General features: G+C 45.3%; 2 protein-coding genes across 10 annotated transcripts; one reads left to right on the forward strand and one right to left on the reverse strand.

Moving 5' to 3' along the window:
- Nucleotides 1-242: 242 nt before the first annotated feature.
- Nucleotides 243-18690, reverse strand: LOC123733507 (uncharacterized). Of its 8 annotated transcripts, none has more exons than XM_082960388.1 (11): nucleotides 17591-18690; nucleotides 13757-13814; nucleotides 12626-12666; nucleotides 11257-11325; nucleotides 11042-11122; nucleotides 3597-7213; nucleotides 3198-3417; nucleotides 2929-3027; nucleotides 2522-2771; nucleotides 1555-1671; nucleotides 243-845 (listed from the first exon to the last, which is right to left on the reverse strand). In XM_082960388.1, exons 6-11 carry the CDS (start codon nucleotides 6737-6739, stop codon nucleotides 688-690), a joined length of 3987 nt encoding a protein of 1328 aa, XP_082816514.1. In that variant the 5' UTR covers nucleotides 6740-7213; nucleotides 11042-11122; nucleotides 11257-11325; nucleotides 12626-12666; nucleotides 13757-13814; nucleotides 17591-18690; the 3' UTR covers nucleotides 243-687. The 8 variants fall into 8 exon arrangements, with proteins under 8 accessions (XP_082816514.1, XP_082816513.1, XP_082816515.1 ...); XM_082960387.1 differs by having other exon boundaries at nucleotides 12626-13388; XM_082960389.1 differs by lacking the exons at nucleotides 13757-13814; nucleotides 17591-18690 and adding an exon at nucleotides 13389-13750.
- A 125-nt stretch (nucleotides 18691-18815) lies between these two features.
- Nucleotides 18816-25120, forward strand: LOC106575458 (lipid transport auxiliary protein 1). Of its 2 annotated transcripts, none has more exons than XM_014151978.3 (7): nucleotides 18816-19075; nucleotides 22261-22362; nucleotides 22450-22549; nucleotides 22660-22713; nucleotides 23142-23308; nucleotides 23420-23478; nucleotides 23560-25120. In XM_014151978.3, the coding sequence occupies exons 1-7, from the start codon at nucleotides 19013-19015 to the stop codon at nucleotides 23786-23788; spliced, it is 774 nt and encodes a 257-aa protein (XP_014007453.1). In that variant the 5' UTR covers nucleotides 18816-19012; the 3' UTR covers nucleotides 23789-25120. The 2 variants fall into 2 exon arrangements, with proteins under 2 accessions (XP_014007453.1, XP_014007461.1); XM_014151986.3 differs by having other exon boundaries at nucleotides 18817-19075; nucleotides 23578-25120.
- The last annotated feature ends 152 nt before the right edge of the window (nucleotides 25121-25272 follow it).

Here is a 25272-nt window from a genome sequence, read left to right on the forward strand (position 1 = left end):
TCTGTGGGCAGATAATATGTGATCCTCTAGCGCCCCCTGTCAGTAAAACAATGTACATTTACATTAGAGTAGTTTAGCAGATGCTCTTATCCAGAGTGAGTTACAGGAGTAATTAGGGTTAAGTGCCTTGCTCAAGAGCACATCAACATATTTTACACCTAGTCGATTACTGGCCTAATGCTCTTAACCACTTGGCCACCTGCCGCCATATACTGTGTTTAAACAGGGATCGTTTTCAACCATGGGGTTACTGTAGGATTTATTAACAGCAAGTAGACAGCGGACAATTATTAACTTTCTAGTCACAATATATATTACAACAGCCATATGCAAACTCCTTACATTTCATCAAATAAAACAATGGGCAGACTAGGTTTTAAAGAAACATACAGCATATTTCTACAAAATTAAATAAATGACCTCTGTATTGATCTCTCTCTCCCTCTTCATACCCTGGGTTGAGCCTATATACAGACAGGCCCTCTCCTCAATGTGTACTGGTCTCTTCAGTGCTTTGTTATTGTATGACTGGTGCAATACATATCATCCCTCTCACTTGAGGTAGAAGTTGACCCGAACCACAGATCCAAAATCAGATTGGCAACCCTCACTTCAACCTCATAGGAGTACAATGCTTCAGTGCTTTGTTATAAGCATATCGAGGGTGCATGTCAATGTTCATTCCTGTCACTGTGGTTTGTGAGGACGGTGTAGTACCACATCCACAGGCCCAGAGGGCAGTGTTCTGATCAAGGTCCAGGCCTCCAGCCTCCTCAGGCCCACCAAGCTCACACCCTCGATCTCCAACACCTCGTCCCCTGGAGACACCTGGTTCACTGGACCACCTGAAAGAGAAGAGGGGCTTATTGTTAGTGGAGGTTTACCTTGATATCTTTATCAGACACCTCATAACCAATGGTCTGAGCTTGGAGTTTGACATGTGTTTCGGCTGACTAAAGAGACTTTCATTTGAATGACCTCAATAGAAAGGTCAGCTCCTCTACCATGTGGTATATACAGTAAATGTGTTTGATTTATTTGGCCATTTAGTAACACAATATGTGTGGACAATGCATTATTGCAGTTTTTAAATCATCGAGGACGACAAAAAACTTTAAACTTATTTCCATTATGGTCCTCTTGAAAATACATGAAAGCAGAATATATACACAAGATGATAACATGAAAACAGAATATATACACAAGATGATAACATGAAAACAGAATATATACACAAGATGATAACATGAAAACAGAATATATACACAAGATGATAACATGAAAACAGAATATATACACAAGATGATAACATGAAAACAGAATATATATACAAGATGATAACATGAAAACAGAATATATACACAAGATGATAACATGAAAACAGAATATATACACAAGATGATAACATGAAAACAGAATATATACACAAGATGATAACATGAAAGCAGAATATGTCATTTTTTCAATAGGGAGGAAAACGTGAAAGGAATAAAATAGATGATCAAGTAACGTTCATTAATACTATTATATTTTGTAGGTAGGTTGACCTCTCACCCAGGAAGAGTTTCTGTACGGTGAGTGGTTTGTCTCCCAGGCTGGAACCCACTCCTCCCTCCAGACTGAAGCCCAGGTCTCTGCTGTGCTTCTCCAGCCTCACACACACCCTCTGACCTGACACACAGGACACACACACACGGTCAAAATGACTCCCACACACACGGTCAAAATGACTCCCACACAAACATTTGCCTACCGTCTCTGTCAAAACTACAGGTTCAGGGTGATAAGAGAGAAGCTGTGGAAAAACAACATGTTCAGGGTGATAAGAGAGAAGCTGTGGAAAAACAACAGGTTCAGGGTGATAAGAGAGAAGCTGTGGAAAAACAACAGGTTCAGGGTGATAAGAGAGAAGCTGTGGAAAAACAACAGGTTCAGGGTGATAAGAGAGAAGCTGTGGAAAAACAACAGGTTCAGGGTGATGAGAGAAGCTGTGGAAAAACAACAGGTTCAGGGTGATAAGAGAGAAGCTGTGGAAAAACAACAGGTTCAGGGTGATAAGAGAGAAGCTGTGGAAAAACAACAGGTTCAGGGTGATAAGAGAGAAGCTGTGGAAAAACAACAGGTTCAGGGTGATAAGAGAGAAGCTGTGGAAAAACAACAGGTTCAGGGTGATAAGAGAGAAGCTGTGGAAAAACAACAGGTTCAGGGTGATGAGAGAAGCTGTGGAAAAACAACAGGTTCAGGGTGATGAGAGAAGCTGTGGAAAAACAACAGGTTCAGGGTGATAAGAGAGAAGCTGTGGAAAAACAACAGGTTCAGGGTGATAAGAGAGAAGCTGTGGAAAAACAACAGGTTCAGGGTGATAAGAGAGAAGCTGTGGAAAAACAACAGGTTCAGGGTGATAAGAGAGAAGCTGTGAAATGAGTTTGGAACATTAATCAATGTTGTTCTGCTTTAGATAAGTTTTACCACAGTTCTAAAAAGTGCTACTGCAACGCTCCAACCAGCTGATCCATCTCACCAGTGTTAGCAGGCTCTGTCTGTGTCCCTCCCCGACTGTCAGTCACTGTTCCTCCCTTACGGGGGTCTGTTACCTCCCCTCTCCTCAAGACAACCACGCCCATTCCCTGAGTCCGTGCCCTCCTTAGTGTCCTCAGCACCTCCCAGTGGGAGGAGCCACACAGCGCTGTGCCGTTGATTGACAGGACCTTGTCTCCCTCCTGGATGGATCCCTCCTTAGCAGCCACCCCTGCCGGGAACACCTTATGGACCTGCAAGACAAACACCAGAGGTCAGAGTTGACCAGGAAGTGAAAAAACATGATGCCTAGGCTTTAGATCAGTGGGCTAATGTGGTCTTGAATTGTGTGGGCGACCTGAGTCGGTCACAGAAACATGGAAGCATTGGTACTGGTTGAGCAGTACTCACAATGACAGGTTTGTTCTGGTCCACTCCTCCTGCCATGGTGAAGCCCAGTCCCACACCAACATCCTTATGGAGAACCACCACCTGGACATCCTCATAGTTCTATAGAGCGGGGAGAGATAGTGAAGGGGGATAGAACAGCAACAGCACAAGATGGCAGCTGAGCATTAACAAATACTGCTGCTATTATTAATGCTAATTAGAATGGAATAACACTAATGTAATGTTTTAGCTGGTTGTTTAGTCTGGTATAGTGGAGATGGTTGTAGTACCTGCAGCGTTGTCGCCCCCAGGCCCTTTACATCGTCCAGCAGGCGGTTCAACTCATCACTGCCCAGGACAGACACACAGGACAGTGCCGACACGTCAGAAGACAGGCTGGCTGACCGGCTGGCTGACCGGCTGGCTGACCGGCTGGACGGCCACTCCTCACTGTCAGAGGAAGACTGGGGATCATAGTCCACCTCTCCGAAGTTACACAGCTCTGCCAGACTGAGGGAGAGAGCCATAGTAAGGGAATAAACAAAGATAAAGTTGAATGATTAGATAAAAAAAGTAACAGGTAGCCTGACAATAATCACACCTTTCTAGCTCTATATGGACTTTTAAACATGGTGCTTGTTGTGTCAGCGTAGTATTTTCATCATCAGTTGAAAACAGAAGTGACCCACCTGAGAGAGAAGCTCCTGCGATGTGATTGGCTAATGGCGCTGGTGACGGTCACCGAGGATTCTGCAGAGTCTGAGTCGTAGGTGGATTCCTCGTCCTTCTCTGTACCTTCATCATCAGTATCCTCATCACTCCATCCCCCCTCCTCTGAGTTCCATCGAGCCAGAGTGGGGAGGAGGGGTAGGCTGCTGGGGGAGGAGGAGGTGAGGGGAAGGGACAGGGAATCCCTCTCTAGGCCAGAGGGTGAGACTGGGATAGCAGGGTCAGTAGTGACCCTAGCCTGGGCTGTGTGTGTGGAGACTGGAGGGTTCTTCAGGGCAACCAGGCCTGAATCTACACCCTGTTGGTGTTTAGGCTGCAGGGAAGTAGTGGGGAGGTGTGGGGAGGTGGGAGGTGTGTTCTGGGGGTGGAAGGGGGAGTTCTGGGGGGTGTTGGTGGGTGTCTTGTCATCATCGCTCACTGGAGATGGCAGGTTAGGTGAGTCTCTACTGTGAGGCCTCCTAGACTGGTCAGGGCCACCTAGAACATCATTGGAGTTGTTCACAGAGTTAGACAGCTGGGAGGATGAAGTATCCTTGGCAGTGACTGTAGTAGTCTTTGTGTTGGTGCCTCTCCTACTCCAGTCCTGGGGTGTGACTGTGTGATTGGGGAGGTCTGGCTCATCAATGGAAAAGTCTCTCAGAGTGTCTCTGGTGGTTTTGCCATTCAGAGGGATGTCTAGTTTACCCGCGAGTTTGGAAAACGTACCAGAGCCAACAGCCTTCTCCCCCACTCTTCCTGTCTCCCCCACTCTTCCTGTCTCCCCCACTCTTCCTGCCTCCCCCACTCTTCCTGTCTCCCCCACTCTTCCTGTCTCCCCCACTCTTCCTGTCTCCCCCACTCTTCCTGCCTCCCCCACTCTTCCTGCCTCCCCCACTCTTCCTGTCTCCCCCACTCTTCCTGTCTCCCCCACTCTTCCTGTCTCCCCCACTCTTCCTGTCTCCCCCACTCTTCCTGCCTCCCCCACTCTTCCTGCCTCCCCCACTCCTCCTGTCTCCCCCACTCCCTGTACTAAACCTCTATAACCCACTCTGCCTATCTCCCCCACTCCCCCGCTCTCCCCTACTCCCCCTCTATAACACACTCCCCCTCTCTCCCACACTCCCCCTCTCTCCCTGCTCCCCAGCCTCACCTCCTCCACTGACATAGACCTCACCACCCACCCTCTATCAGCCTTCCTCTCTTCTCTCACTACCTCACCTCCTCTCCCTCCACCAAGTACTTTATCTGGCACACTCTTCCTTACCCCTTCTCCTCGTCCTCTCACCCCATCCATAGTTACAATCCCTCCCTCTCCTCCTCCTCTCCCTCTCTCCCATACTCCCGCCACCCTGCCTACCTGTCTATCCAACCCCCTCTTCCTGACCCCGTCTCCAGACTCACTGAGCTGCTCCGGGACAGAGAAAGCCCGTCTGGGCTTCAGGTAGTTGGGCACTGGGACCTGAGATGTCTGTGTCAGAGCTTCAAACTGGTGGATCTTGTTCCTCACACTGGCTGCAGAGGGCACTACCAGTTTCCCAGGTAACTTGGTATTTTCAGTGTTCTGTAATGTTATCCTCTGTGGGGTGTTGGCTTCAAACACATCTTCTGACAGGCTCTGTTCCCTGGCCATGCCTCTAGCAGGGGTCTTGCTCCTGTCATAGGTGTCAGTTTTCCCATTAAGCTGATTGGTCAGGAGGGGGTTTGACCCTGTGGTGACCCCTACTCCGGATGTTGTGATAGGCTGAGAGTTCCTGGTGGGTGTCACTGATAGTCTGTGCTGGGGGAGAGAGACTTCAGCGTTATCTCTCCCTCGCTTCTCCACCTCCTTTTTCTTGTGTCCTTTTCCTTCGACATCAGTCCGTTTCTCTTTTTCCTGAGCCATGCTCCCCACCCTTAGTCTCTCCTTTTCGCTGTCTTCACCACTTCCACTCTTTTTGCCAACAGTGTTTGTCACCTCCTTATTCCCTCTCTCCTGTTTGTCTCCTAATGGAGGGGATAGTGAGGGGTCCCTAATGCACACTGATGACCCCTCCACTAACGGTGTGTGTGAGGGTTTGTATGACAGTGTGGGTGTGGTCCACCCTGACACTGGAGATACTGAGGGGCTGAAACCAGACACCTTGACGGCACTATTCTGATGTCTCTGTGGTGTGTGTGCAGTGTGTGTGGTGTTCTGTTCTACCAGGGGTGTGTGTGTGGTGTTCTGTTCTACCAGGGGTGTGTGTGTGGTGTTCTGTTCTACTAGGGGTGTGTGTGAGAGCAGGCCGTTCCTCTCCCCCCTGGATAATCCACTGAGGGGGGAGGAAAAGGGGGAGGAGAGGGGGGAGACAAAGACAGAGTCTGTGGTGGACTTCCTGCGATTGGCTGCTGTATCCTCTCCATCCCTCTCCAATAGAGACCAGTCTCCTACCGGTGCTGAGAGACGCTTGGTTCTGGTTGAGTCCTTCACATCCCTCTCCAATAGAGACCAGTCTCCTACCGGTGCTGAGAGACGCTTGGTTCTGGTTGAGTCCTTCACATCCTCATCTCTGTTAGTAGCTTTATCAGGTCCAGTAGTCCCATAGAGCTTCTGTATCCGGTCCCAGATACTCTGACCCCTGGAGGATCCAAGAGATCCACAGGCTGGTTTTCTGGTTCCAGACCCAGGACCAGGACTAGACCTCAGCCTCATGGGGAGGGACTGGCCCCCACTGGCCCGCTCCAGAGATAGAGCCACATACTCTAGACCCACAGGGGACATCCCTTCACCAAGGGAACACCCTGACCCCCCAACGGGGCTCATCACTTCCCCTGGTCCAACTGAGTTAAAGGCCTTCACCCTGGACAACACATTACTCTCTCCTGCCCCCCTACTCTCCAAACTCTCTGCTCGTTTAAGTGTGGACCCCCCTAGGTTCCCAGAAAACCTCAGCAGCCCAGTCCTGAGCCCTTCGCCAGGGCTAGCCCCCCTTCCTCTCCAGTCTAAACTCTTACTCCTTTTGGGCAGGTTTAGCCTTCTCCACTCTGTCCTGCCCCGGTCTCCAGCCAACTTCCCTGCATTGCCACAGTTTCCTCCCCTGTCACTGCCATCCTCTGGGATCACGTCCCTCACACCACCATTCTGTCTCAACTGTCCGGTGGCCATTGTGGAGCCTGTTGTGTATTTCCCCTCACTGGGGAATGGGTCCAGTGCGAGTTGAATTATTCCAAATGTAGTATGTAGTAAAAGGTAACAGTTTAATAATCCCAGTAATCCTTTTTGCAGTTTAACCACTGGTCAAAATCATCACAGAAGCCTTCGACAGCAGCACAGGCCTGGTAGGAAAGGTGTTTGTCTGCCCCAGCAGAAACATCAGAGTGGTTGAACTGCAATCTTCTCATGTTTGGGGCTCCAGATATCAACAGACACTCACTTGTATATCCACAGGTTTGAGATTCCATCCATGAAGATTCTCTGCATTTCTGTCTCCCACACACTCAGAGATGATTGTTAGTTCTACTTCCCTCCCTCTCTGTCCCTTCCTCTCTGTGTCTCTGTGGTGTCGGCTCCACTGGTCAAACAGAGGTCCTCAGCAGTGACGTTTTCCTGGGTGAGCGGTCACACACAAGCCTCAGAACACTGCAAACATAAAGAAATATATCATATGTCAAATGTTATGTTATGTTATACTTACATATGAAAAACATTGCATATTTTTACTGAGAAAATTCCATCTTTGAAATGAAATGGTTAGGAATGCTGAGGTAACGGTATTCTGGACACTATGGTCAAATGTAATGATACAGTACAGTTAGTAGCACACAGTAGCCAGATTACAGTCATCAGAGAGAGAGAGAGAGAGAGAGAGAGAGAGAGAGAGAGACAGGAAAGGAGATGACAGAAAGAGACAGAGAGATAGAAAGAAGAAAAAATACAGAAAAAGAGAGATATGTAAAGAAGTGAAAGTGTCAACAACAAAAAAAACGAATGAAAAAAACAATTAAGTTGAAAAAAAGAACATTCCAAACTCTATAGTAAGTCTCCATCCAACCACCATCTCAGTGAAGTGAGGTTACCTCATCAGTGAAACTCTGCTGCCTTCCATACATTCCCCTCATACTGACTCAATGAGTCCATTCACATAGAGGTCTCCCTCTGCGCACACACACACACACACACACACACACACACACACACACACACACACACACACACACACACACACACACACACACACACACACACACACACACACACACACACACACACACACACACACACACCACCTAAACACGTCACTTAAATGGGTATGTCCTAACAGCTGTTTACACTAGAAACATGTCCTGGGTCGACTGGACTGGCGACAACCTAAAATCAAACTGGAAAAACCAATCAGACAACAATCCACTCTGACACTAGGAAACAATGTATTACACAGATACAGCCTAATCTCTCTCTTTCCTTCTTTCTCTCTCCCTTTCTCTCTCTCTCTCTCTCTCTCTGTCTCTGTCTCTCTCGCACACACACACGCATATGCATGCACTCTCTCGTCAAATAAAACAATCAAAACACAGACAGAGATTCAAAGTGCTCCACAAAGGGCTCAGTCAAACAGAGTTGAATGTGATCAGATAAGATTGTAACAGAAGCGGAACTGAGTGAAACTGCTTTCCATGCAGTTTGTATGGGCACTGCTTTCAGATGGAGCTACTGATATCTACACTGTCACTACCGTAGGGTACTGTTGACCTGCTGTTAGAACAATAGCATGGTGATGGACTTCTATACCAAGCCACTCAGTATATGGGGGCCCGTGTGGGAATCAGACCCTCAACTCTGGTGTTGCAATCAGCATGTTCCAACCTACTGAACCACCAGTTTATTTACTAATCTATTTACCGTCAGGACAAGATACTCTACTCAGTACAAGATCAAATCAAACTTTATTTGTCACATGCGCCAAATACAACAAGTGTAGACCTTACTGTGAAATGCTTACTTACAAGCCCTAACCAACAGTGCAGTTCAAGAAGAGTTAAGAAAATATTTACCAAATAAACTAAAGTTTTAAAAAATTATAATAACGAGGCTATATACAGGGGGTACCGGTACCGAGTCAGTGTGCGGGGGTACAAGTTAGAGGTCATTTGTACATGTAGGTAGGGGTGAAGTGACTATGCATAGATAATAAACAGCGAGTAGCAGCAGTGTACAAAATAAATGGGGGGGGGGGGGGGGGGGGGGGGGGGTCAATGTAATAGTCCGGTGGCCATTTCATTAATTGTTCAGCAGTCTTATGGCTTAGGGGTAGAAGCTGTTAAGGAGCCTTTTGGTCCTAGACTTGGCACTCCGGTACCGCTTGCCGTAGAGAAAACAGTCTATGACTTGGGTGACTGCAGTCTCTGACAATTTTATGGGCTTTCCTCTGACACCGCCTATTATATAGGTCCTGGATTGCAGGAAGCTTGGCCCCAGTTATGTACTGGGCCGTACGCACTAACCTCTGTAGCGTCGTACGGTCAGATGCCGAGCAGTTGCCATACTAGGCAGTGATGCAACCGGTCAGGATGCTCTTGACGGTGCAGCTGTAGAACCTTTCGAGGATCTGGGGACCCATGACAAATATTTTCAGTCTCCTGAGGGGGAAATGGTTTTGCCGTGCCCTCTTCACAACTGTCTTGGTGTGTTTTGACCATGCTAGATCGTTGGTGATGTGGACACCAAGGAACTTGAAACTCTCGACTTGCTCCACTACAGCCCCGTTGATCCTTAGTCTTGCTCACATTGAGGGAGAGGTTGTTGACCTGGCACCACACTGCCAGTTCTCTGACCTCCTCCCTATGGGTGTCTCATCATTGTCGGTGATCAGGCCTACCACTCTTGTGTCGTCAGCAAACTTAATGATGGTGTTGGGGTCATGTTTGGCCACGCAGTCGTGGGTGAACAGGGAGTACAGGAGGGGACTAAGTACACACCCCTGAGGGGCCCCAGTGTTGAGAATCAGCGTGACAGATGTGTTGATGCCTACCCTTACCGCGGCCCGTCAGGAAGTCCAGGATCCAGTTACAGAGGGAGGTGTTATGTTCCAGGGTCCTTAGCTTAGTGATGAGTTTTGAGGGCACTATGGTGTTGAACGCTGAGCTGTAGTCAATGAACAGCATTCTCACATAGGTGTTAATTTTGTCCAGGTGGGAAAGGGCAGTGTGGAGTGCGATTGAAATTGTGCATCTGTGGATCTGTTGGGGCGGTATGCAAATTGGAGTGGGTCTAGGGTATCCGGGAGGATGCTGTTGACGTGAGTCAAGATCAGCCTTTCAAAGCACTTCATGGCTACCGACGTGGCTACCGACGGGGCGGTAATCATTTATGCAGGTTACCTTCGCTTCCTTGAGCACAGGGACTATGTTGACCTGTTGAAGGTCTTGCTCACATCGGCTACCGAGAGCATTATCACACAGTCATCTAGAACAGCTGGTGCTCTCGTACATGCTTCAGTGTTGCTTGCCTCGAAGCGAGCATAAAAGGTATTTAGCTCGTCTGGTAGGCTCGCGTCACTGGGCAGCTCGCGTCTGGGTTTCCCTTTGTAGTCCGTAATAGTTTTCAAGCGCTGCCACATCCGACGAGCGTCAGAGCCGGTGGAGTAGGAATCTAAATCCTGTATTGACGCTTTGCTTGTTTGATGGTTCGTCTGAGGGCATAGCCAAATTTCTTATAGGCATCCGGATTAGAATCCCGCTCCTTGAAAGCGGCACCTTTAGCTCAATGCGAATGTTGCCTGTAATCCATGGTTGGATATGTACGTACGGTCAATGTGGGGACGACGTCGTTGATGCACTTATTGATGAAGCCGATGACTGAGGTGGTATACTCCTCAATGCCATTGGATGAATCCCGGAACATATTCCAGTATGTGTTAGCAAAACAGTCCTGTAGCGTAGCATCCGCGTCATCTGACCACTTCCGTATTGAGTGAGTCACTGGTACTCCCTGCTTTAGTTTTTGCTTGTAAGCAGGAATCAGGAGGATAGAATTATGGACATATTTGCCAAATGCAGGGCGGGGGAGAGCTTTGTGTGCATCTCTGTGTGTGGAGTAAAGGTGGTCTAGAGGTTTTTTCCTCTGGTTGCACATGTGACATGCTGGTAAATATTTGGTCAAACTGATTTAAGTTTGCCTGCATTAAAGTTCCCGGGCACTAGGAGCGCCGCTTCTGGGTGAGCATTTTCTTGTTTGCTTATGGCCTTATAGAGTTGGTTGAGTGCGGTCTTAGTGCCAGCATTGGTCTGTGGTGGTAAATAGACGGCTACGAATAATATAGATGAGAACTCTCTTGGTAAATAGTGTGGTCTACAGCTTATCATAGGTACTCTACCTCAGGCGAGCAATACCTCAAGACTTCTTTAATATTAGACATCGCGCACCAGTTGTTATTGACAAAAAGACACACACCCCCACCCCTCGTCTTACCAGACATAGCTTCTCTGTTCTGCTGGTGCATTGAAAATCCCTCCAGCTCTATATTATCCGTGCCGTTGTTCAGCCACAACTCTATGAAACACAAGATATTACAGTTCTTAATGTCCCGTTGGTAGGATAATCATAATTGTAGGTCATCAATTTTATTTTCTAATGATTGCATGTTAGCAAGTAGCACTGATGGCAGTGAAAGTTTACTCGCTCACCTACGGATTCTCAAAAGGCAGCCTGATCTGCGTCCTCTTACGTCTTTTCTTCACGCAAATGACAGGAATCTGGGCATGTTAGAACAACATACTCTCCTGTCAGTACAACATACTCTCCTGTCTGTACAACATACTCTCCTGTCTGTACAACATACTCTCCTGTCTGTACAACATACTCTCCTGTCTGTACAACATACTCTCCTGTCTGTACAACATACTCTACTGTCTGTACAAGTTACTCTACTGTCAGTACAAGTTACTCTACTGTCAGTACAAGTTACCTCTACTGTCAGTACAAGTTACTCTACTGTCAGTACAACATACTCTCCTGTCTGTACAACATACTCTACTGTCAGTACAAGTTACTCTACTGTCAGTACAAGTTACTCTACTGTCAGTACAAGTTACTCTACTGTCAGTACACTCTTAGAAAAAGGGTTCCAAAAGGGTTCTTCAGCTGTCCCCATAGGATAACACTTTTTTGTTCCAGGTAGACCGTTTTTGGTTCCAGGTATAAACCTTTTGGGTTCCATGTAGAACCCTCTGTAGAAAGGGTTACAGAGGGTTCTACATGGAACCCCAAAGTGTTCTACCTGGAACCAAAAGGGTTCTAACTGGAATTTAAAAAAAGGTTATCCAAAGGGTTTTCCTATGTGGACAACCCTTTTTGGTTCTAGATAGCAAATTTTTTTCCTACAAGATATTCTACTCAGTGCAAGATACTCTACTCAATATAAGATACTCTACTCAATACAAGATACTCTACTCAATACAAGATATTTTACTCAGTACAAGATACTTTACTCAGTACAAGATATCTTACTCACTATCTACTACAGTACTCACAACCCGTGAAGCATCCGTTCAGTTATGGGTTCTTGACTTGTTATCCAGTCATTCACCTACGGATTGACATATAACCTCCCACTATCAAATATTTCATCTCTGGGGCGTTATGCAAAGCTAAGTGTCTAATGGGTGCAGACTGCTGTCATATCAGTGAACAGAATAACTGTCACCCAACTGTCACCATCCCAGCCAAAAGTAAACAGCTGAAAACATCACAGTACAACTAAGCTACATGATATATCATTATATCAGAAAGTTTGAAGATCCCAAAAATGAATAAATAACACCTACCAACAAGAAGACTAAATCCATGAGCGTGTATTAATTCCATATGGATGGTAATGTGTGTTTTTCTATGTGTGTACCAGTTCTTCTTTGACTCAGGTAAGTCCCAGTGTCAGTTTACAGAAACACCTGTTCTCCCAGCTCTCAAAGCCTCCCACCTGCGTATCCGTTGGCAACAACATGGCCCCATTCACTCTAAAGCCAAATTAAACAAAGACACAGAAACACACCTTACCTTCAGAGAAACTTAGGAGTCCAAGCTGATCCAATCAGAAGCTGTGTTTTGGGTTGTAGTGGGAGAGAGTACTGTTACCATCATCCTCATCCTCCTCCCAGCCTCCTCTTGCAGCTCCCTCTCTCTCTCTCTCTGTGTGCGTGTTCTCTGTCATCTTTGCATTATGTATCTATACAGTAACACAAACCTACCCCACTGGTTTACCCCCCCCCCCCTCTCTCTCTCTCTCCTCCCCCTTCCATTGTTACTCCCTCCTTCCTTCTTGCTCACAGGACGGCATTCCAGACTCGCTCAGTGTGTCACCTTCTGACCACGCACACGCACTTATACTGTATGAACACATGCATATGTATCATCCCCTTCCACACACACATACAGTACAAACACATGCTGCCATTTTGTATTGATCAGTTAACCCTGAAGTCAGTCAGTAGATTTACAACTACACTACATGAGATGTGACGCTGTACAACACACACACGCACACACACACACACACACACACATCAAAATCAATCTCTCTGTGTCCTACTGTGACATCACCACAGCCAGAGGAAGAAGGGACAGGGTTCTGATAATGATGTGAAACTGAGAGAAGAAAAGAGAGAAGGAGAGAGGGAAAGGGAGAGAGCGAGAGAGAGCCTAACCCTTCACAGCCCACCCTAGGTAACCTTTCCAGGTGAAACAACATGGGATGTATAACTCTAACTACAGAGTGAGAATGTTAGATTACATGAGCGGAGACCAAGCTGAGTCGGGTTACCTGTGTAATGGGGAATCAACAAAGGCTTGCATTAGGAGACCTCCACACAGCTCATATGAGCCTATAATTTCAACACTCCTTTTCCCCAGGGGAGTTCCTTTTTGGAGATGTCTAAAAGATAGGTAAGACAGAGGGAGTCTTGGGGCAACGTGAGGGTTGGCCAGTTCAGGGCTCTGACTGAGATAAATAACATCAACTTATCAATAGCACAGGTCAATAGGTCTAAAGGTACTCCCACATATTGATTATATATCTGTCAGTGTTGATGCGCTGGAACAGAGCAGATCTAGACAAGACAATATTTGCATTCTAAGAAATATATGAAAAGGTTGAAAATGAATTTAAAATTAGGGTTAAAAAACATTTACCTCAGACTTGTAGCTGTTCCGCTCTGCCGTCTGAAGCGTGAGCTGAGAGACTTCCTTCCTGAGGGAACAAAGAAGCGTCACACCACCGGTAGAGACATCAGTATCACACTTTCATTTACATATACAGTGTGCTGTGTCCCTAACAGCATCCTTTCCTTGTCTCCTTTCCTTTATGACCACTGTCTCATTAGCAATATTCCTCCTTCATGAGCACTGTCTCGTTAGCAGTATTCCTCCTTCATGAGCACTGTCTCGTTAGCAGTATTCCTCCTTCATGAGCACTGTCTCGTTAGCAGTATTCCCCCTTCATGAGCACTGTCCTCGTTAGCAGTATTCCTCCTTCATGACCACTGTCTCATTAGCAATATTCCTCCTTCATGAGCACTGTCTCGTTAGCAGTATTCCTCCTTCATGAGCACTGTCTCGTTAGCAGTATTCCTCCTTCATGAGCACTGTCTCGTTAGCAGTATTCCTCCTTCATGACCACTGTCTCGTTAGCAGTATTCCTCCTTCATGACCAATGTCTCGTTAGCAGTATTCCTCCTTCATGAGCACTGTCTCGTTAGCAGTATTCCCTCCTTCATGAGCACTGTTTCCTCTAGATGTTTCAGACTGCCAAGGCTGTGAAGGCAGCATGGTTTATTCTCAGTAGCAGAATGTGGTCTGAGAGGGCAGCTGAACAACCACACTGGTTTATACTGCATGGGAATATAAACAGACACAAACAGAGGCAGGCGGGCGAGCAGACATTCACTCAATCAGTCACTGTCTTACTCAGGCACCGTCTCACTCACTCATTCATTCACTCAGTCACTGTCTTATTCAGTCACTGTCTTACTCAGTCACGAGCTCGCTCATTCACTCACTCGTATGTTCAGGAGACATAAGATTTGGCATGAGTCCTCAGATCCTCAAAAAGTTCTACAGCTGCACCATCGAGAAGATCCTGACTGGTTGCATCACCGCTTGGTATGGCAACTGCTCGGCATCCAACCGCAAGGCGCTACAGAGGGTAGTGCTTACGGTCTAGTACATCACTGGGGCTAATCTTTCTGCCATCCAGCAGTAGGCTCCCAAGTGGCGCAGCGGTCTAAGGCACTGCATCTCAGTGCTAGAGGCGTCACTACAGACCCTGGTTCGATCTCGGGCTGTATCACAACCGGCTGTGATCAGGAGTCCCATAGGGTGCACAATTGTCCGAGCGTCGTCCAGGTTAGGGGAGGGTTTGGCCGGGGTAGGCTGTCATTGTGAAATAAGAATTTGTTCTTAACTGACTTGCCTAGTTAAAAAATATATATACCAGGCGGTGTAGGAGGAAGACCCTAAAAACTGTCAAAGACTCCAACCACCAAAGTCATAGACTGTTCTCTCTGCTACCGCATGGCAAGCGGTACTGGATTGTCAAAGTCCAAAAGTCTCCTTAATAACAGCTTCTACCCCCAAGCTATAAGACTGCTAAACAGTAAATCAATTGGCTACCCAGACTATTTTCATTGACCCCCTTTTTTAGACTGCTGCTGCTTGCTGTTTAGTATCTATGCAGTCACTTTACCCCTACCTACAGTTGTTGCCAAAAGTTTTGAGAATGACACAAATATGAATTTTCACAAAGTTTGCTGCTTCAGTATCTTTAGAAATGTTTGTCAGATGTTACTATGGAATACTGAAGTATAATTACAAGCATTTCATAAGTGTCAAAGGCTTTTATTGACAATTACATGAAGTTGATGCAAAGAGTCAATATTTGCTGTGTTGACCCTCCTTTTCCAAGACCTCTGCAATCCGCCCTGGTATGCTGTCAATTAACTTCTGGACCACATCCTGACTGATGGCAGCCCAATCTTGCATAATCAATGCTTGGAGTTTGTCAGAATATGTGGATTTTTGTTTTTCCACCTGCCTCTTGAGGATTGACCACAAGTTCTCAATGGGATTAAGGTCTGGGGAGTTTCCTGGCCATGGACCCAAAATATCTGTTTTGTTCATGCTGGAAAAGGCATTGTTCGTCACCAAACTGTTCCTGGATGGTTGGGAGAAGTTGCTCTCGAAGGATGTGTTGGTACCATTATTTACTCATGGCTGTGTTCTTAGGCAAAATTGTGAGTGAGCCCACTCCCTTGGCTGAGAAGCAACCCCACACATGAATGGTCTCAGGATGCTTTACTGTTGGCATGGCACAGGACTGATGGTAGCGCTCACCTTGTCTTCTCCGGACAAGCTTTTTTCCGGATGCCCCAAACAATCGGAAAGGGGATTCATCAGAGAAAATGACTTTACCCCAGTCCTCAGCAGTCCAATCCCTGTACCTTTTGCAGAATATCAGTCTGTCCCTGATGTTTTTCCTGGAGAGAAGTGGCTTCTTTCCTGCCCTTCTTGACACCAGGCCATCCTCCAAAAAGTCTTCGCCTCACTGTGTGTACAGATGCACTCACACCTGCCTGCTGCCATTCCCGAGCAAGCTCTGTACTGGTGGTGCCCCGATCCCGCAGCTGAATCAACTTTAGGAACTTTAGGAGATGGTCCTGGCGCTTGCAGGACTTTCTTGGGTGCCCTGAAGCCTTCTTCACAACAATTGAACCACTCTCCTTGAAGTTCTGATGATCTGATAAATGGTTGATTTAGGTGCAATCTTACTGGCAGCAATATCCTTGCCTGTGAAGCACTTTTGTGCAAAGCAATGATGACGGCACGTGTTTCCTTGCAGGTAACCATGATTGACAGAGGAAGAACAATGATTCAAAGCACCACCCTCCTTTTGAAGCTTCCAGTCTGTTATTCGAACTCAATCAGCATGACAGAGTGATCTCCAGCCTTGTCCTTGTCAACACTCACACCTGTGTTAACGAGAGAATCACTGACATGATGTCAGCTGGTCCTTTTGTGGCAGGGCTGAAATGCGGTGGAAATGTTTTTGGGGGATTCAGTTCATTTGCATGGCAAAGAGGGATTTTGCAATTAATTGCAATTCATCTGATCACTCTTCATAACATTCTGGAGTATATGCAAATTGCCATCGTACAAACTGAGGCAGCAGACTTTGTGAAAATTAATATTTGTGTAATTCTCAAAACTTTTGGCCACGACTGTACGTTACCTCAATTACCTCGACTAACCTGTACCCCCGCACATTGACTCGGTACTGGCACCCCCTGTATATAGCTGTCACAATCCTCGTCGTCTGACGATAAGGAGAAATCACTGTCAGACCAATACACAGCGAGTTGTATACTCATCTTCTTTTAATCGGAGAAAGAAGGAAAAACAAAACACGTATACAAAAATAATAACAATGATGAACGACAGTCTTGTCAGGCAAAAACAGCTAAACAAGAAACAACCTCCCACAAACACACCCTAATATATAGGACTCTCAATCAAAGGCAACTAGACAACCCCTGCCTTCAATTGAGAGTCCACACCCCAATTAACTACACATATACACAGACTAAGTAGAAAGAACATAAACTAACATAGAGCAGTGACCACAAAACCCGGAAATACTAAATCAACTACCCTACTACATAAACCATCACCCCGAAACACATAAACAAAATACCCTCTGCCACGTCCTGACCAAACTACAATAACAAATAATCTTATTACTGGTCAGGACGTGACAATAGCCTCGTTATTGTTATTTTATTGTGTTACTTAAAAAAATATATATAAATAATATATATAGCAAATATTTTCTTACTTAAAAATCTGAATTGTTGGTTAAGGGCTTGAAGGTAAGCATTTCACGATAAGGTCTACACCTGTTGTATTCGGCGCATGTGACATAACATTGTAACATTTATGTATAATCTGTAATAAGAAAGGTACAGTACTTACATGTGTTTGTGCAATCTGTAGTGAAGCAACAAGTCACAGCCATTACCCCTTACATCCACCAATAACAGACAGTCGGCCAGTAGCAGTCAGCCAGTAGCAGTCAGACAGTGGCAGTCAGCCAGTAGCATAACGGAAGCAGGGAAGTGGTTTGGGTTATAGATGACTAGACTGTCACAGTGTACAGACAGATGTCTCGTGGCTGTGTGCAGATACAGTATCAGCCAAATGAGCCAATCTCAAAGTCTCCCCATGCTATCATGGACTATGGAATGGTGACATTAGCCTATATCTATATCATGACTGACCAAAGTCCATGCAATGACAACACATAGGCAAACTTACTTGTCACCTATATATCACAGAAAAACAAAAAAGAGAAAAATATAATGTTTATGCAGAAACAGTTCAGTTTCAGGAGATGCCAATTAAGAGAAATGGTTTGCTTGCTTGACAGTTCAATGTTTGTATAGGCCATTGTATAGGCTAGGCACCATCTCTGTTGACCACTACCCAAAAGCATTAGCTGTAAATGGAATGTTTTGGTGTCAGAGGCCCAGGGTTTTGCTTTGAGAGATTTCCCACCCAGCCAAGCAATAATCAATAGGGGAAACACTGTAGAGTCCGAGAAATCAGATGGGTGCTACACATTGGTAATGGATGAGGCGAGTTTCTGTTTCCACCCATGTACAGCTTTATTAGTGCTATATAAAATGTAAATGAAGATCTCTGCTGGACAGAGGAGCGCTGGTCTAGCTATGTGAGGGAAAGATCCCAATGTTCACATCTGCAACTCCAGACATCTTTTCAGCCTCCCACTGCAGTCTCCTCCAGAATAATGGCTTCTCTGTCTATTGGGATAAATAGGATCGTAAATCATCAACCAACTCACATTGCCTTCATAGAGAACTGACAGATTCCTAGTATTTCCAGTAGGCTTCAGAGGATAAGATAACCATAACCCCTTTACAAAGGCAATATTAGGCCTACTACAGGCCTATCAAATTAGCAGTTGCAAATGACATTAAACAGTTCATGGCACATGAGAAGATTGTAATACTGTTCTTGTTTCTCACCGACTAACTGGTTCGTAGAGAATGGAGACCACTATAGAGGTTGATACTCACTCATTGGAGAGGAGCGCCTGTGTTTCGTGGGGTTTCGAACAGCAGGTGGCGGTGAAGGACCTTTGTAGGCTACGTCATCGAAACCAGAAGGCAGGGAATAGATCACGTGACAATCCCGGATGTCAACAAAGGATATCAACAACAGGGATGTGTCAACGCTTCGTTACAGATTTTCCAATGGATTAACCGACATTTGATAATTCATTAATGTCACAGTCACTCGTGTACCTTCTGAAAGGAACTATGAGTGCGTTCTGTTGATTCTAGGCTAGTTTAGCTTTTGACGAAGACTTTCAACATGAGGTCCGATTCTCCTCTCTCCAGCGTCAACGTAGTGCTTGTTATGGCCTACGGAAGTCTGGTAAGTCTTTAATGAATGTGTTCTCGTGTTTTTCCTTAATATAAAGAATGCTTGACAAAACTAGCTAGCTGTTGCGTTTCTCCGGACTCCTGTGTAATGGAATTAGCTTGCTAGCTACAGTATAGAGACAGGCAACACAGCAGAAGTGTCAAACAACGTGTAACAAAAAACAGGTTATATGACAGGCAATGAAGACAAACTGGGCACTTGTACGGAAAACACACAACACAGTAAAATATAGCTAGCTTTTATTAAGGGATAATTCACCCAAATTACAAAATGACACATTGGTTTCCTTACCCTGTAAGGTATGACAGCAATCCACGCCTTGGTTTTATTTCCCTTGCTTTGGTTTTGTTTCCAAACGCTAACCATGACTTGAATGGGACCGATGTTAGTATTTTTTTGCGCATCACGTCCAAATCATCCGAAAGTATCTCAAATTGATTCTGAAGCTCATCAAAGTCACTTATAGATGATTTGAACATGCTAAATGGGATTTGTCACATGCATTTGGAAACCGTGCCAGGGAAACTTAACTAAAGCATTGATTGCGGTCATACCATAGACTGCTTACAGGGTATTGACACCAAAATGTCATTTTGTAATTTGGGTGAACTAAGAATGTATCTATTGTGGACAGGGTTTACGTGAGATTTTAGGTTCAAAACGTTTTGCAACGGAATCCGACTAATGAATACCCCCAAGTGGAAGTGCATTCTCCAGAGTGATACCTGCAACTAATCATAACACAAACAATAATTCAAACGGACCAATAAGATGACACTTACAAATCATATGATTACTGTAATTGACTTTATGGAGGCACCTCCACCCTGTTACAGTACATGCAAGCTGTGTCAGTGTATGCTGAACAAAAATATAAATGCAACAATTTCAAAGATTTGACTGAGTTAAAGTTCATATATGGAAATCAGTCCATTTAAATACATTCAATAGGCCCTAATCTATGGATTTGACATGACTGGGAATACAGATATACATCTGTTGGTCACAAATACCTTTAAAAAAAATGTAGGGGCGTGGATCAGAAAACCAGTCAGTATCTGGTGTGACCACCATTTGCCTCATGCAGAGTGGCACTGTTGAGTGTGGCCTTTGGAATGTTGTCCCACTTCTCTTCAATGGCTGAATGAAGTTGCAGGATATTGGCAGGAACTGAAACACGTTATCGTACACATCGATCCAGAGCATCCAAACGTGGTGACATGTCTGGGGAGTATGCAGGCCATGGAAGAACTGGGACATGTTCAGCTTCCAGGATTTGTGTACAGATCCTTGCGACATGGGGCTGTGTATCATCATGCTGAAACATGAGGTCATGGTGGTGGATGAATGACACAACAATGGGCCTCAGGATCTTGTCACGATATCACTGTGCATTCAATATAATGCAAATGTGTTCATTGTACGTGGGTAGAGCGTTGGGCCAGTAACCAAAAGGTTGCTAGATCGAATCCCCGAGCTGACAAGGTAAAAATCTGTAGTTCTGCACCTCAAGGCAGTTAACCCACTGTTCCTAGGCCGTCATTGTAAATAAGAATTTGTTCTTAACTGACTTGCCTAGTTAAATTAAGGTTAAATAAATAAAATACAAAAATTATGCCTGCCCATACCATAATCTCACTGCCACCATGAGGCAGTCTATTCACAACGTTGACATCAGCAAACCACTGGCCCACATAACACCTTACAGGTGGTCTGCGGTTGTGAGGCCGGTTGGACTTAACTGCTAAATTCTCTAAAGCGACGTTGGAAGTGGCTTATGGTAGAGAAATTAACATTACATTATCTGGCAACAGCTCTGGTGGACAATCCTGCAGTCAGCATGCCAATTTCACACTCCCTCAACTTGAGACACCTGTGGCATTGTGTTGTGTGACAAAATGGCACGTTTTAGAGTGGCCTTTTATTGTCCCCAGCACAAGGTGCAACTGTGTAATGATCATGCTGTTTAATCAGCTTCTTGATATGCTTCACCTGTTAGGTGGATGGATTATATTGGCAAAGGAAAATTGCTCACTGACAGGGTTGTAAACAAATTTGTACACAATTATTTTTGTGCATATGGAACATTTTTGGGGTCTTTTGTTTCAGCTCATGAAACATGGGACCAACACTTTACATGTTGCGTTTATATTTTTGTTCGGTGTATATCTTGCCTTGTCAAATTCTATATTGTGTTCCCCTTCTAGAACATACTCCTCTGGATAGGTGATGTCTCTTCTAGGACATACTCCTCTGGATAGGTTGATGTCTCTTCTAGAACATACTCCTCTGGATAGGTTGATGTCTCTTCTAGAACATACTCCTCTGGATAGGTTGATGTCTCTTCTAGGACATACTCCTCTGGATAGGTTGATGTCTCTTCTAGGACATACTCCTCTGGATAGGTTGATGTCTCTTCTAGGACATACTCCTCTGGATAGGTTGATGTCTCTTCTAGAACATACTCCTCTGGATAGGTTGATGTCTCTTCTAGGACATACTCCTCTGGATAGGTTGATGTCTCTTCTAGAACATACTCCTCTGGATAGGTTGATGTCTCTTCTAGAACATACTCCTCTGGATAGGTTGATGTCTCTTCTAGGACATACTCCTCTGGATAGGTTGATGTCTCTTCTAGGACATACTCCTCTGGATAGGTTGATGTCTCTTCTAGAACATACTCCTCTGGATAGGTTGATGTCTCTTCTAGAACATACTCCTCTGGATAGGTTGATGTCTCTTCTAGAACATACTCCTCTGGATAGGTTGATGCCCTGCTCTCCTCGGGTGAGCCCAGACATACTCCTCTGGATAGGTTGATGTCTCTTCTAGAACATACTCCTCTGGATAGGTTGATGTCTCTTCTAGGACATACTCCTCTGGATAGGTTGATGTCTCTTCTAGAACATACTCCTCTGGATAGGTTGATGTCTCTTCTAGAACATACTCCTCTGGATAGGTTGATGTCTCTTCTAGAACATACTCCTCTAGATAGTTTGATGTCTCTTCTAGGACATACTCCTCTGGATAGGTTGATGTCTCTTCTAGGACATACTCCTCTGGATAGGTTGATGTCTCTTCTAGGACATACTCCTCTGGATAGGTTGATGTCTCTTCTAGGACATACTCCTCTGGATAGGTTGATGTCTCTAATGTACAGAGGTCTGTGTCTCCAGGTGTTTGTGCTGCTGTTCATCTTTGTGAAGAGGCAGATCATGCGCTTCGCCATGAAGTCTCGTAGAGGACCACATGTACCCCTGGGCCACAACGCTCCAAAGGTAAGACACACACACACTCAGTCTGACTTATTTTTACATGACTTTTCTATACACGTGTTAATTTTCTCTACTTCCTTTGTCCTTTAGGAGCTGAGACAGGAGATAGACTCTCGTCTGTCCAAGGTTCAGGAGATCCGCTTTGAGCCGCGCCTGCTGTCTGAACAGGACGACAGACTACTGAGTGGCGGTGAGAGAACACATATATACACACACCATGCAGATATCTTTTCTACCCATTCTTTAGCTACAGTAGCCTTCTGTGAACTAAAAAAGATGATCAATGTGTGTGTTTTGCAGGTTGCTATGACTACCTGTACAGAATGAGGGCACTAGATGCCATAAGAGACTCTGGTAAGTCCTCTCCTGCCGTTTCACCCTGGCCTATACATCTCACTGTCATCATCCCAGTCCAACAGCACCCCCTGCTGGGGCATTATGTAGTAACTATGGTATACTTAAGCAATAAGGGCTGTTCTTATGCACGACGCAACGCGGAGTGCATGGATACAACTCTTAGCCGTGGTATATTGGCCATATACCACAAACCCTGTTGCTATTATAAACTGGTTACCAATGTAATTAGAACAGTAAAAATAATGTTTTGTCATACCTGTGGTATACCACGGCTTTCAGCCAATCAGCATGCAGGGCTCAAACCACCCAGTTTATAATGCTGCACATCCTCTTCATCTACTGTACTACCTTATGAATCAGTGGCCTTCGACCTCTAGATCCATAACTCCAATTTGATCATAAAACATATTCTCATCTCCTGTCAGATATTCCGTTCAGTGAGTTGGGAGGGACTCCCACAGCTGTGACAGGGAGGAGATTCCGCGCCTGGCTTCTAGATCTGAGGAGTTCCCATTCCCTGTTCCGCAGCAGCCGCAGTTCCCTCATAGACACACTGCTGGAGGGCTACCACAACGCTCGCCACGGCACCGGGGTCAGTGTGTGTGTCTCTTTATTTTATCTGGGGGAGAGGAAGATGCATGTGTCTGCCACTTACTGAGTGGTCTATAGTGTGTGACTCCTGTCTGTCTCTCTGTGTCTGAAGGTGTTTGGAGAAGCAGAGTTTGTCAAATACAAGGAAGCCCTGAACGAACTGGCCTCTGTGTGAGTATAGACACACACTGCCATTTATTTAAGCACTACTCATGTGTTTTAATGAAGGTTTTTCATGTTTGACTCGAGTAGTTATTCTTCTCTCCCCAGTGTGAAGAGCCACTCCAGCTCCACCAGTCTGGACCAGCATCACCAGTTAGCAGCTAAAGACCTGACCAGTACCCCAGAGCCCACCCCCCCCTCTCCCCCCTCCCAGGTCACATACCTACCGTCAGCTGGGCAACGCACCAAACGACCAAAACACTTCCTGGAACTCAAGAACTTTAAAGACAAGTACAACACCTTGGAAAGCACATTCTGAGAACTACAACTCCTATGGCATAACACGAGGAACTACAATTCCCTACAGCATACCTTGAGAAACCGCAACTCCCTACAACCCTGAGAACTTACAACTCCCTAGAAAACAACCTGAAAACTACAACAACTTCTTTGCTACCACTTTAAATCTGCTTTGTTACGAGTAGTGGACTCACTTTTCCTTCTCTATTTCCAAAGTAGATAGCCTAGTGAGAAAAAAATAAATCTGTCGTTCTGCCCCTGAACAAGGTAGTTAACCCACTGTTCCTAGGCCGTCATTGTAAATAACAATTTGTTATTTTCTGACTTGCCTAGTTAAAGGTTAAATAAAAAAGAAATGAAGGTAGTGATAAGTAGAGCTCCTGTAAGGGACAGATCCTGGAGTGGACAGATCCTGGGGTTTGTGGTTGGTGAGTTGGTCTAGTGAGAGACTTGTTAGTGCCAGCGGAGAGAGAAGAGACTTGGTAGGGTTGGTACTTGGTACAGTTGGGAAGACTGGAGCACAGCAGGATTAACAGTAGCATAGCACAGCAGTATTGGAATGATAGTAACATTACGCTGCCTTACTAGTCCTGAGGAAAAACACTGCCTACTATCTGTCATGCGTCTCACATAATAAATAGTGCACTAGATTTAAGCTTATTTGACCTTAAACATCATTGTGAAGTTTTGCACAGACTTTGCAGGTAGATCATCATGTAGGGCTATGCAAAACAAGATGAGACCAGACAACCTACATGCAGTTTCTATGCAGAATGCATTAATGCAGGGTTTCCCAAACTTGGTCCTGGGGACCCCAAGTGGTGCACGTTTTGGTTTCTGCCCTAGCACTACACAACTAACTCAAATAATCAACTAATCATTTAGCTTTGATTATTTGAATGAGCTGTGTCATCCTGGGGCAGAACCTGAAACGTACATCTCTTTGGGAAATGCTGCATTAACGCACAGTGTTAGAGTAAGACTTGTTTATAGTGTGTTCAGTGCTAACTAAGCTATTGATGGACTAATGTTATAGCAGACCAGCGTTCCTCACAATGGCCCTGGACAGCTACAGTACAGGCTGTGCAGGCTTTTGTTCCCGCCTAGCACTAACACACCTCCAATCAAGATGATGAGTAGAATCCGGTTAGTCACTGTTGAGCTGGAACAACACAGCCTGGAACTCTGCAGGACCAGGACAGAAGAACTATGAATTATTCAAGTATTACTGCTAGACATTTCCAGTATTATTGTCCTGTTGCCAGCACTTGTTTAGGGCAGAGCCATGTATTTACATATATATTGCTCTGGTTTAGGGCGTGTTACAAGGAAATAAACATGCTACACAGTCTGACTGTTGTCCATTTGCTGCATAAAAATGATGATACTTTTTAGTGTCAAATATTTTTTTGTATTCCATTTTTAAAGATAATATGAATGCTTTATTTGAATTAATGAAGTGCCCTTTTTTTCCTTGAATGGAGGATTTTAATACAATTAACT

Source organism: Salmo salar, chromosome 02 (assembly GCF_965601325.2).
Source record: "Salmo salar chromosome 02, fSalSal1, whole genome shotgun sequence".
Lineage (NCBI taxonomy): Eukaryota > Metazoa > Chordata > Actinopteri > Salmoniformes > Salmonidae > Salmo > Salmo salar.

Coding starts and splice junctions, on each gene's coding strand:
- LOC123733507 (XM_082960398.1), bottom strand. CDS start 6,739: ATGGCCACCGGACAGTTGAGACAGAATGGTGGTGTGAGGGACGTGATC. Junction 3,418..3,596: donor CGCAGGAGCTTCTCTCTCAG/GTGGGTCACTTC, acceptor TCTCTCCCTCAG/TCTGGCAGAGCTGTGTAACT. Junction 3,028..3,197: donor TGGGGGCGACAACGCTGCAG/GTACTACAACCA, acceptor CCCGCTCTATAG/AACTATGAGGATGTCCAGGT.
- LOC106575458 (XM_014151978.3), top strand. CDS start 19,013: ATGAGGTCCGATTCTCCTCTCTCCAGCGTCAACGTAGTGCTTGTTATG. Junction 22,363..22,449: donor TGGGCCACAACGCTCCAAAG/GTAAGACACACA, acceptor TTTGTCCTTTAG/GAGCTGAGACAGGAGATAGA. Junction 22,550..22,659: donor CGACAGACTACTGAGTGGCG/GTGAGAGAACAC, acceptor TGTGTTTTGCAG/GTTGCTATGACTACCTGTAC.